The 13,063-nt window shown below is 40.5% G+C and overlaps 1 protein-coding gene across 5 annotated transcripts in view; it reads left to right on the top strand.

Annotated features, from left to right (window-relative positions):
- col12a1b (collagen, type XII, alpha 1b) overlaps positions 1-13,063 on the top strand; it is a 171,418-nt gene that overhangs the window by 17,407 nt on the left and 140,948 nt on the right. For all 5 annotated transcript variants that reach the window (XM_034078265.2, XM_071202387.1, XM_034078264.2 and 2 more), the window contains exons 11-13: positions 4,185-4,463; positions 5,145-5,420; positions 9,969-10,241. In XM_034078265.2, coding sequence (XP_033934156.1) covers positions 4,185-4,463; positions 5,145-5,420; positions 9,969-10,241 — 828 coding nt within the window. The remainder of the gene's footprint in view (positions 1-4,184; positions 4,464-5,144; positions 5,421-9,968; positions 10,242-13,063) is intronic.

Below are 13,063 nucleotides of genomic sequence, written 5' to 3'. Positions count from 1 at the left end.
TATGTTCTGGTTTTGATTCAGAAAATAATCATGTTGAAAGTAAATATCTTTGTCCTTGATGATAGCGTGCTTTACTCAACTTATTTTGAGCAATCTGCAGAGAAACATTGGCTCTATTCTGATTTCTTATCATTGATTACATATTTATCGCATCATGTTCTGGTTAGATCAGAAAATAATCATATTGAAAGCAAATATATTTTACTAGTATTTTAATTTATACTTACACACTTTACTCAACTTCTAAATATCAGTAAGAAGAACTTTTTCCAGTTATAGAAATCTCAAAGTCTTAACCGTTTTCCTCATAATTATGTATTAAAAACAACACTAAGCTCTTTGATATTTACTTTCAGTTTGTTTCTCAGCATATTTCATCAAACCTGATCAGCTGCAACCGTTTTTAGATAATAAGAAATGTACTTTATTTAATGTTTATGTGCTGTGAAGACTGATAAATACTTTTCATAAGTGCTGGGAATTTAAGTGTGAGAATTACCTGTTATGATTTAGAGTAGGGATGCACGATATTGGGTTTTTGATACCGATACCGATACCGATAACTTCCTGCTTTTCAAGACCGATACCGATAACTGATAATAATATAATATATATATATTAAATGTACCTGTAGTTTTTGCTCACCTGGTGGTAAAAAAAGACTAGTAGTGAGCAAAGGACATGAGCATTACTACTATGAACAAAGCAAAGCCAAGAACAGTTCTGACTCTTCAAAGTGACCATATTTATTTTCCCAAATAAAGTTCTTGCCTTTTTCAAAAGCCTCGTGGATAGGTAAAAGCCCCGGTGCCTTTGCAGCTGGCTTTGGATTCACCGCTAGTTTAGCAGCGCAGGCATCTTCGTACGCTTTCAACACACCATCGTAGCCATGGCGATGTGTCAGGTGACTGATCAGGTTGGAAGTATTATAGCTCGTTGCCTTCTTCCCTCCTCGTGGAACTTCTGCATCTGTTAATACAAATAGCAAGCGAACTATCTAACTCTGAAACTTTGAAATAGTCCCATGCTACCAACGACATGTTTGTTTGCTGTCCTGGCTTCACGCCCGCACACCATTTACGTCACAGCCAGGCACGAGTTAGGGAGCGCTGGATTTGTGAAGAAGTCCCCTCTTCCTAAACCACTAACACCACAGTACTGGCAACACGGGAGGAGCCGAGTGAAAAACAAGCGCCCCTCATCCCAATCACCCACACCGCAGGATCTTTTTCTTTTGTTTTTACCCAAAACATATATTGTATATTATCGGGGCTATTAATACTTTTATTGGGTTTATCGGGATGACGTCATAATTCCTAATATCGGACTGATAATTATCGGGCCGATATCGTGCACCACTAATTTAGAGCATTTGAAGTGATCAAACCAACATTTGAACAATTAATTACTGCCTCAGTCAGACGATACTCTGTGGAGGAGAATACAGAGCGGCACCAACACATGCTCACAATTACTCTCAGGTCACATTTCCAAGAGTGACTTTCCCTTTTTTCCACCTCCCCCTCCTCTTCGCCTCATATGTTTAACACATGTCCGGCTTTTTGATCTTTCAAGGGCAGAGAGAGGTTCCTGCATGTGGAAGTATCACAACTGGGTCAAATAGTAGAGAGATTTCTTTGCTGCCCGTCACGTGTCCGTAAGCAACACTTTGAAATGCATCCTCCTCCGCGCTGAAGTCATTATCCAACCCCCGAACATCTGGTAGTCAAGAGTTCCTCACAAATGCACTTTTTAACCCACTTTGAGTCAAAACTATAAATTACTCTACATGTAACTTCGCCAATAGGTCTGCCAGAAGAGTGTGACTCACACCAGCTTTGATTGCCGATTATATCATTCTTATATAATAATGACTTGTCAACAAAGAGACGTGTGCAGAAGCCAACATATGGATTTCACAGCACCCCCCCCCCCCCTCCTGTTGTTTGAGAGATGGAGCTGTCAGACAGCTTGTAGATTATTATACATCTTAATTAAATAGCATGTATGTCAGCACGTCTTCCCTCTGGATTCCTTCATTTGCTTTCTCTCTTTGAAGGAAGTCTTGGTAGTTTTTCCACAGTTCAAACAGACTTTTAACCAACATAAAGTGTTGGCTTCCATTTACCATGACAACAAATAAATACTAGCTGAAGTCCACGCTGCTTTAAGAATGTTGTCCCTGCTGTCAGACAGCCCTGCGTGTCGGGGATATGAAACCATTATTTATCCTTTGTTTAAAACCACCAGACTCCTTTCACTAAAACAGTAATTGTACTTTGCACCACACAGCTCTACCCGATCTACTTTAAACAGAAAAATCCCTGTTTTTTTCAATGGAGTCTGGAAGTTTTGAAGAGAGAATTTATTTTATATGAAGTACAAATCTGGCGTTTGGCTTGTTTATGGATACAGAAGATATAATTTAGTTGGCATTAAGATGTTAAATATGTGTCCTTAAAGCCCCTGTCACACTGTCCCGAAATTGACACCCGATGGACACACGATAAAGGAAATGTTCAAATTCGGCTGTGATCGTAGCAACATCGGGCCATTCGTGAGGGCATCTAAGCCATCGTATGACCGCCGGTGGAGTTTCTCAGGCTCCGGCAGCAACTTCGTGAGCGGCAACTTCGTAAGGCACTCGTGAGGGCATCTTGTCAAATCGTGTCATCTTCGTGTTATCATCGGTGCATTCACCCTCACTCTGATCGGGGCGAATGCCCGATGGCACCGATGATAACAACATGCCCTAACGATGGCCTTACGAAGGGCAAAATTGAAACACGAATTCAACATGAAAATGAACCTTCGCAAGGTCCTTCGGCAATTCTTTGGCATGCCAAAGATTTTGCCACCGCTCACGAAGTTGCTGCCGGAGCCTGAGAAACTCCACCAGCGGTCATACGATGGCTTAAGATGCCCTCACGAACGGCCCGATGTTGCTACGATCACAGCCGAATTTGAACATTTCCTTTATCGTGTGTCCATCGGGTTGTTTTATTGCACAACAAAATCATGTAAACATATTATGTAAATAACCCAATTTGTGTTCTGTGAAACTGAAAAGGACATAATATATTATTTTGAAGGCGAGTTGACAGGAAGTTGTTGTTGCTATGGAAACAACAACATTACGGAGAAAACGTAATATCTTCTACATATAAAGACGGATAAAGTAAAGAACAAAGTCTGAAGATATCAGTACAGTATCATAGTACTTTAACATCATTGTTTTTGGTACTTTCGTTGCAGTTGTATGTCTTAAATGTAATGTAAATGTTGCCTTCGTGTGTGATTCGGGGCCATCTTCGTGCGAAATTCACAATTCCATAATCGTGTGTCCATCGGGTGTTAATTTCGGGACAGTGTGACAGGGGCTTAACACATGTTGCTTTGGTTCTCTTGATTCCTAAACCATATATATCTCTAACATCACTACGTACATTAAGATGTGCCATATAAACTCAGATAATTCATGATTCTACTGTCTCTATAAAAAGTACCATCTTGATCACAAATCATCATCCCAACCTTTCTTGATTTGCTTCATGGTGTTTTCAAAATGTATTTATTGGGTTTTCCAAAAGCACACTGTTCTTTAATTTGTATTTATTTCATTAGTCAATTTATTGAACATGTTAGAAACAAAATAAATAATAATAATAATAAAATTTGAATAATTATAACAAAAAGAAGCAAAAATAAAAAAAACGTGTAAGGTATAAACAAATAAAAATATATATTCTCAGTTTCCTTCATGTTCAAAAGGGGCAAGAAGAAGCTTAACAACGTTTCTGGTCCTCCTCTAGCGTACATTGTTCATGAAAATACAAGTTCAGGTCATCGTCATCAGCATCCGTGATATTTGAGTCATTGATTTAAACAAATCATTCCTTTTTACAAAGCAAACAAAAGCAAATACATTTTAAAACGACAAGAATTAGCAAGCATGAGTTCCCATGTCCTGCTCAGAACCATTCAGGATTTGGTTTCTAATTAACTGTTTTAGTTTAGATTGCACAGTATTTCAGCTCATCATTTCAGTTATTCCATAGATTAACACCTTTTGTTGTGACGAAATATAGTTTGGAATTTGTTCGTATGGGTGTTTTTTGAATAAGCAGTTGAAATATTGCTGAATTGACCTTAATTTAAACCTTATAATCCCCCACTTTCTGCAGGCCTGACCCAGCCTCGGGACCTCTCGTTCTCTGAGGTCGGCTCCAGGAGTTTCAGAGCCGCCTGGGAAATGGACGCCACAGATGTCGAGTCCTACTTGGTCCGTTTCAGGCCGGAAAACGGAGTCGACGGGCATTACGTTTCCATGTCCATCCCTGGAGAAACTCTCACTGCTGTCCTCCCTCACCTCACCCCTCTCACCCGCTACCAAGTCAACGTTCAAGCTCAGTACAACAAAGGGAACAGTCTTCCTGTGACCGGCTTTGAGACCACTTTAGAAGGTATGTAGACTTTTTTTTAAGCTTGCAAATACTGTGGTGCATGTATCCTGAGTCCTAAAAGCCAAAAATGAGTCAGCATTTTACCACTTCCTGTACCTTGGTCTGGAAGTCAATGGTTTTTATGAATGTGTTTTTGTTTGTTAGCCTGAAATAAGGTCTGTGGTTAACACAAGCTGAAGAGATTTAAATTCTACGACATAAAATACTTCAGTAAATACCCCACTGGCGGATTTAAAAACAGTGGTTGCTAACAAATGTCTAAATGAGACGACTAAAAGTTGTTAAGTTATGACCGTGCTGTAGTTCCTTTATAGCCTAACATTAGCCGCCTTTAACTTGGCGGTGGTGACGTGAAGTCATGTGACCGTGCTGTAGTTCCTTTATAGCCCAACATTAGCGTCCTTTAGCTTAGCGGTGGTGACGTGAAGTCAGGTGACCGTGCTGTAGTTCCTTTATAGCCCAACATTAGCCGCCTTTAGCTTAGCGGTGGTGACGTGAAGTCATGTGACCGTGTTGTAGTTCCTTTATAGCCCAACATTAGCCTAGCATGGGCGATGTGAAGTCATGTAACCATAGTTTAGTTTATGGTATAGTTTTACTTTATAGCTTAACATTGCTACAAACATGGATTAACATTGCACCAGCAGTAATGCTAACGTAATTCTTTAATATTTGTTGCAGAACAAGGCTCCGTGCAGAACCTGAGAGTTTCCGAAGAGACGACAGACAGCTTCAGAGTGTCATGGCAGCCGGCTCAAGGAGACGTCACTCGCTACAAATTGACGTACGAACCTGTAGGTGACGAGAGATCGAGGCTGGAGACGACCACCGCTGGCAGAGAGACGGCCATCGTGCTGCAGGAACTTCAGCCTAAAACCAAATACCGCGTCACCGTCACGCCTGAATACACATCCAGTCCCGGAGTGCCACTGGACACTGAAGGCACCACCAAAGAAGGTAAAGATAAAAATAAAAGAAGTACTTTATTGATCTGGTGGTTGTTTGCGTTACAGCAGCATAAAAAGACATGGCATTATACATAAGAGAAGTTAAAAGACAAGAAATACACAATCCAAAATGTAAAAATCTCAAATAGAAATAAAATAGCATTCAAAAAGTAGACAATATACATTTTGAAAAACAAGTTTACATTAACAAAATATAAAGCAGGATATTATACATTAAGTGTGTAATGAATTCCAACTACTTTTGATTTTAATAAATGAAAAGACAACAGTATAAAACACGTCACCACCGCTAAGCTAAAGGAGGCTAATGTTGGGCTATAAAGGAACTGCAGCACGGTCACATGACTTCACGTCACCACCGCTAAGCTAAAGGAGGCTAATGTTGGGCTATTAGCCCATTTTAGGACTCTTTTTGCACATTTCCTGTCTTTATTCAAGTGTTAGCAGTGATAACAGTTTCCCCATTGTCAATAAAGCTGATTAAAATGTAGTGCATATACTCAAAATGTATAAAAGCTAAACAAGCAAGAGTAGGGAGGTCCGTTTACGCCAATGTGATAAAAAAAAAGGATAATGTTAGGCATTATCAAAAGGTATAAAGTATATCTAGAAACAACCTAATTTGTAATACATAGATAATATGTATTTTAGGAGAGAACAAACTGCTGTTTGAGACTATCTTTATTAAATTAAAGGTCATATTCCACAAGGTTGACAGGCATTTCAATATTTCATTTGTTTGTCATTTGTTTGTCATGAGTAAAAATGTAGAAATGTAGAAGTTTTCATCTTTTTTTTACTTGCGGAAATACAAAAGAAACACAATTTCTAACAAAAATAAATTCAAAATGTTGAGCTATGAATTAATTTTATGATTGTAGTGTGTCCCAACAACAAGGTTCCTGTGCATTATATTACATGTTCAGATGCATTTATCCAAAGTGAGTTACAATAGGTGCAAAAACCATCAAGATACAAACTCAGAACAACAAGAAACGTACAGATGTATTCATTTTAAATAAGCCAAATCACTGACCAAGATCCAGTCGAAACAGGTTTCACAAAATCTTTAAAACATTATTTCTTTGGGATGCAGATATAGTAAATGCCATGACTCCAAAAGGTGGCGAGTCTTTGTTCCAAACCTACAAAAGATGTTGGGTCAGAAGTTTGATCTCTGAAACCTGAGCTGCTGGTTAGGTAATGGTTGAGTCACCGGTTCTGATCCACAACAGGTGCCTCTGTTTGTGCTTTGGGACAGTTCAAACTATGTCAAAAAAACCTTTGAAATGATGGATGATGAAAACATTCTGGGTGCCAGCTGTGTTTCCATCTATCTGCGTCATTCAAAGACCGCGGTGGAAATCACTGCGACGTCTTTCTGACATCTTGAGTGACTCTATTTGGCTTTTTTAAACGTCGTCATCTGCCATTTGGCGTTGGCTTTTCATTCCTACGTGGCCTGGGAGTGCCAGGACTCCAAACCTTTCTGACCTCCTCCCTTTTTAGCGGTGTTAGTACAAGCTGCCACCCATCGTGCTTCAGATCTGCCTTACAGGGGAAGGAATGGAAAACAGACAGAACCACAGCAAGCTGCCGGCCAAGATGTTCTCGGTGGTCATAAACAATGAAGAGGGAAGAGTAGGCAAGGGTGGGAAGTTACAAAGTACATTTAATCAGTACTTAAGTACAATTTTGAGGTACTTCAATTGAGTATTTCCATTTTAAGCTACTTTGTACTTTTCCTCCATTACATGTATTTAATACCTTTAGTTACTTCACAGATGTGGATGAAGGATGTGAAATCTAACCAAGTGTTAAATCAGACTTTAGTTCCACCTGGAGTAAATCCACCAGCTACCCTGCAGTCTGCAAAGTACTTCAGACTAGCTGCACCTTCACCAGCTACCCTGCAGTCTACAAAGTACTTCAGACTAGCTGCACCTTCACCAGCTACCCTGCAGTCTACAAAGTACTTCAGACTAGCTGCACCTCCACCAGCTACCCTGCAGTCTACAAAGTACTTCAGACTAGCTGCACCTTCACCAGCTACCCTGCAGTCTACAAAGTACTTCAGACTAGCTGCACCTTCACCAGCTACCCTGCAGTCTACAAAGTACTTCAGACTAGCTGCACCTCCACCAGCTACCCTGCAGTCTGCAAAGTACTTCAGACTAGCTGCACCTTCACCAGCTACCCTGCAGTCTACAAAGTACTTCAGACTAGCTGCACCTTCACCAGCTACCCTGCAGTCTACAAAGTACTTCAGACTAGCTGCACCTTCACCAGCTACCCTGCAGTCTACAAAGTACTTCAGACTAGCTGCACCTCCACCAGCTACCCTGCAGTCTGCAAAGTACTTCAGACTAGCTGCACCTTCACCAGCTACCCTGCAGTCTACAAAGTACTTCAGACTAGCTGCACCTCCACCAGCTTTGAGAACACTTTCATGATCAATCATTATAAAACATATCATATATATTATTCTGAAATGGACCAATCTGCACAACGACTACTTTCACTGTCTTTCACTATATTTAGATGAGAATACTTTTCTACTTTCACTTGAGGAACATTTTGAATGCAGGACTTTTACTGTGACAGAGTATTCCTACACTCTGGTACTTCTACTTTTACTCAAGTACAAGACCTGAGTACTTCTACTTTTACTCAAGTACAATACCTGAGTACTTCTACTTTTACTCAAGTACAATATCTGAATACTTCTACTTTCACTACAAGACCTGAGTACTTCTACTTTCACTACAATATCTATGTACTTCTACTTTTACTCAAGTACAAGATCTGAGTACTTCTACTTTTACTCAAGTACAATATCTGAATGAATACTTCTACTTTCACTACAATATCTGAGTACTTCTACTTTCACTACAAGATCTGAGTACTTCTACTTTTACTCAAGTACACAATCTGAGTACTTCTTCCTCCTCTGAGCGTAGGAGTTTTCTCTTCTTGACTCTTGACGGGAGATATTATCTCCTGGAGGAACATGTTAGCTTCAGAGCGTCCGGGAGGAAGCATATTATCATCGACCTTGAGCCAAATAAATATTATATATTCCCGGCTTCCATGGCAACAGCATTTCTCCGAGTAGTGAGAGTTCTCCTCAGACAGGAGAACAGCTGCTTGTCGTCTGAGGTGGAATTTTTTTGTGATGGTTTATAAAAAGAGGCAGTAGTATTAATCCCAGCTTGCACCTCTTTGACATGAAACAGCCAGCTGGCTCTCAGATGGATTCATGGTTTTCCTTTCTCCCCGTATAGGGCTTACGGTATTGTTCCTATTACAATGTTTACCGTGTCATGACTGTATCTGAGAACTATGAATCGATGCAAGTCTTTTCCACGAGTCCTGAAGTGACACAGAGGTTACAGCAGCCGCGAGGAATCACTTCACACATTTTCTGACAACTATTGGGGGACATTAAGTGCATTTCACTTTAAATCCTTGACATTTTCATTACTAAGTAGGAGAAATACACAAAGGCCGATCCAACAATAAAACACTCAGCACTAGGCGTTAACACCAGGGCAAATGAGTCACCCATTTATTTTAACAATTCTTTTCAAAGGGGAATTGTTTGAACTTGCCCTACTTACACTAAATCAGATCTTGGGAGCTTCCCAGTTTTCTACTGTGCAACGACTGGAGCTCTCTGACTAACTCAGAGTCTCGTTCGGAGGCATTTCAGACGCTGGCAGCAGTCAAATACTAAAAGAAGACCACTACGTTATATATTTTCCTATCAGTTTTCTTTCTACTTGATACATTATTTCAAGAAAAATGTGATATTGAATTTACAAGGACATACGAATGTAGTTATACTTTACCAGTACAGTACGATTTAAGTTAGTGGAGCAACTGGGGGTTCAGAGTCTTGGTCAAGGACATTTAAGAACCATTATCCATTACGTCCTATCTTTTACTATCAGTTTTCTTAATGGTAAATTTCATGGTTTCCAGGAACATTGTGACCAAGAATTTGCAAAGAAGTATGACTGTACTTATACTATTTTATTTATAAAACAAAAATGTAGTACAGTACGATTTAAGTAACGCTTCTTGTCCAAAACACAATCCCATCTCCGAAGAAGCGTTGTTGGTCACTTACAATGTGAGAATTGGAAAGCAAGTTTATACACGATCGTACGTTTTTGATTCTCTCATTAAAGCTAGTTTATCAAGACCAAGAAATAAACACAAGAAAACTGAACTTTTCAATCCCGATTCTCGTCATTTTCTGACCTTGTTTCCGTTCTTTCTATCCAAAGGTTCGCCTCGGGACCTGAGGATTGTTTATTTCTACTATTTTAATGTGTTACTATGTGCAATGCCTCGTTTTATTTTATGCTGCTGCAACAAAAAAATGAATAAAGTACATCTTATCTTATCTTATTGCTCTCAAGAAAGCAAGCTTAACATGTCAAGATCAAGAAATAAACACGAGAAAACCAGACTTTTCAATTCCGATTCTCTTCTCTGCTTCATTTTCTGACCTTGTTTCCTCTCCTTCCAGCCAAAGGTTCACCTCAAGACCTGAAGGTGTTCGAGGAGACCGTTTCCTCCATGAAGGTTTCCTGGGAGCCGGCTCCTGGAAGTGTTCAGCAGTACCGTGTTTCCTACCAACCCTCCGCCGGCGGTCCCAGGAAGGAGGTGACGGTGAAGGGAGACAACAGGGCGGCGCTCCTGAAGAACCTGCAGCCGGGGACCCAGTACGAGATCTCCGTCAGCGCCAGATACCCGTCAGGCATGAGCGACGCTCTGGAGGGACGAGGAACCACGCTAGGAGGTAAGACAGTCCTTTCATGTTTTAAAGGTCCACTATTATACTGTTTTCATCAATTTATCACAGGTCTCAGATATATCCAGAGCCTGTTTCTGATTGGCTGAAACACCAAACAGATCATTGCATCATTACCCATAATCCCCTCTGTTTCAGCATCAGAATCAAGATAGTTGCCGGAAGTCCCCACGGAGAATAACTTTGCGGTAGAACTATTATTAATATGTTGGGTAGTAATACATCTATTTATTTTCTTCTCAGTGAACCAGAATGCGTAGTTTATATGTTAGTATTTAAAAAAAATCTCCTGGGGAAAATCCCCCCGGACCCCCTGCTGGGGTTGGGTTTCAGCATGTGTGCCTTTTTATGGGATACAGTTCAGCTTTGATTTCATCCTCTCATTAAACCTTCTTTAAAAGCATTCTTCAGTTCTGTGAAGGGATGTATGCACTCTACTTCACTTTCATTAATATCGTATGCTGGAAAGCGTATATATTAGAGCACGATGTTTTGTTGAATAGATTTGAGTGGTTCAAAATGTCGGGTCACGATTTATTGACAAAGGAAAAAGTGGGTCCCGAGGCCAGCTGAGAACCACTGCTCTAGGAGGAGTTTCAGGTGATAAGGGGGGGGGGGGGTACCTTGCTTGGTGATTGGCTAAGACAAAACATCGTTATGACTTAATAAAATGGCCAAAATCTGGTCCGCTCATTTTCATAAAAATGGATCAGGACAAAAAGAGAGAAACTTTGTTCCTGAAGCTTTCAGAGTCTCTTTAAAATGAGGCCCTTTGTTCAGATATCATCTCTTTCTAGCAGAAAGGCGCTGACAGAGCCTGAGACGTTGAAAAACAAACTCTTCCTCCAATTTCTACAGTGATGCGTTTCATAAAAACCAAGCAGTTAGACACCAAGCCAGAGTTAGTGTTCAGCTGAGAGTCTCATATCCTCCCTTTATTAGCTCTGGCTTGGTCTCCACAAACTCCTGATAAACACTTTTTGCTCTTTAGCTGCTAAACTTACTTTCATTACCAGCCGGTCTCTAACTGTGTATGGTTGCTGTTTGGTAATGAGACTAAACCAGACCTTAGATGTGCACCAAAACCAAAACAAGATGCTAAAATATGCTAACATGCTCGGTATAACTTGCTAGTCCTCCCGTCAGGAACATATTCATTTTATACAGAAATTGCTTTTCTCTCTAGCTGCTAAATACTTCACTTTCTTCACCAGCTTGTCTCTTAAAACCTTGCTGATGAGCAGGAAGTATGCTTAGGGTTTATTAGAGGTTGTTTGCTGCTGGGAACACTGTGACTGAAGCAAAACTAGGAGCTAAAAGAGGCTTAAAAAACTCAAAGAACTCCCATATTGGTTGCTAATCTTAAGCAACAATTTCCCTTCATGTGGAGTCATTCATTATTGTTCATAGAAATACAGATTATTCCAGGCTTGAAGGAACGGATTCTGTATTTCTTTCTTAATCAAGATGCATCTCTGCATAAAGTGTGAGTGTATGACCTCAAAAGCACAGCAACACTTTCCTATTAAAATGATGAGTAATGCACGTTCCACCAGATACAGTGAATAAACAGAGATATCTTTCTGTTACATCTAACATCTGGCAACGCAGCGAACGCAGCGAACGCAGCGAACGCAGCGAACGCAGACACATAGAATAAAGTCCTGAAGCTAGTTATTATTTCTGGCACGCAGCTGAGACCCGCTGATCCCACGGATTAAGGGATTTTCTTTATGCTTTTCTGCTATGGCTGCAACAACCACAGCTAATGGCTGAGGTTTGCTCTAATTGCTATGAATAAGTCCTGGAAGATCTACAAAACCCGATTGTAAAAACAAACAGGGCAAACATTCGAGGCAGGTTAATGTTTGAACGCGGCTTTCTTTTTGATGTGACTCTCAATCCATAGAGAGGCTTATTGCTACAGAAGAGGACTAATAAACACAGAAGAAGAAGGCAAAGAGAGGAAGGAGATGAAAGATGTCGTCTGAAAAAGGCGCAATGTGAAATATAATCAATTTCTTTACCATCTGGGCCCTATTTTCTTAGCTTTTGTCTGCCCTTCCTGCACACCAATTGGGTTTAGACCATTCAGCCCTAATCTTTGCAAACATCATTCCTGTCACACTGACGTCTGCAGCTAAAGCCGTAGCATCTCTGGATAATGTCTGGAGGAACAGCACACTTGGTCATGAAATTGAGTTTCTTGGCCTTTCTCTTCGCCATTGGGGGTTGGTTTTCTTCAGGGTTCATACTAGTCGTGATAAACACCAAAGTTGTGTTTCAAATGGTGTACTTCTTGTACTTACATGTGCTGTTTTGAGTGTGTCCCAAGCAAAACGCTCTTTTGGCACCACATGGAGCTCTTAGATTGAAGACACGCTGAACAGTTTTCATACTAGCCACCTCGGCTACATAATGTTAGCAATAGTGGTTTCCCGGGTCTCACAGCACCATAAATAACATGCATTTCTTACACGATCTAATTCATAAACTAGTGGCAAAAAGAAGCTACCGTTAATTTTAGAGAGCATTCTGTAATGATCTGCACTTGCTATTTGATTAATTGAACACAGTCATGATTTGGTGCAATGGCCTCCGAACCCCAAAGGACTAGTATGGACCGAGAAGGGCGAGAGGTGCTGGTTCAGGATCGGTTAAAAGTGACGATTAAAAACAAGAAGGGTTGATTCAAATCCCACCCATCATATCAGTGATGCAGTAAAAGGGCTAACGATGCTATCGGGTTAGACCTAACCCTCTTATGATGAGGTGTACAAACTACGGCCCGGGGGCCAAATGCTGCCCTC

The sequence above is a fragment of the Pseudochaenichthys georgianus genome, unplaced genomic scaffold (genome assembly GCF_902827115.2).
Source record: "Pseudochaenichthys georgianus unplaced genomic scaffold, fPseGeo1.2 scaffold_404_arrow_ctg1, whole genome shotgun sequence".
In the NCBI taxonomy this organism is placed as follows: Eukaryota; Metazoa; Chordata; class Actinopteri; order Perciformes; family Channichthyidae; genus Pseudochaenichthys; species Pseudochaenichthys georgianus.
Note: the sequence above shows the minus strand (reverse complement) of the source record. Positions and strands in the feature narration are given on the sequence as shown.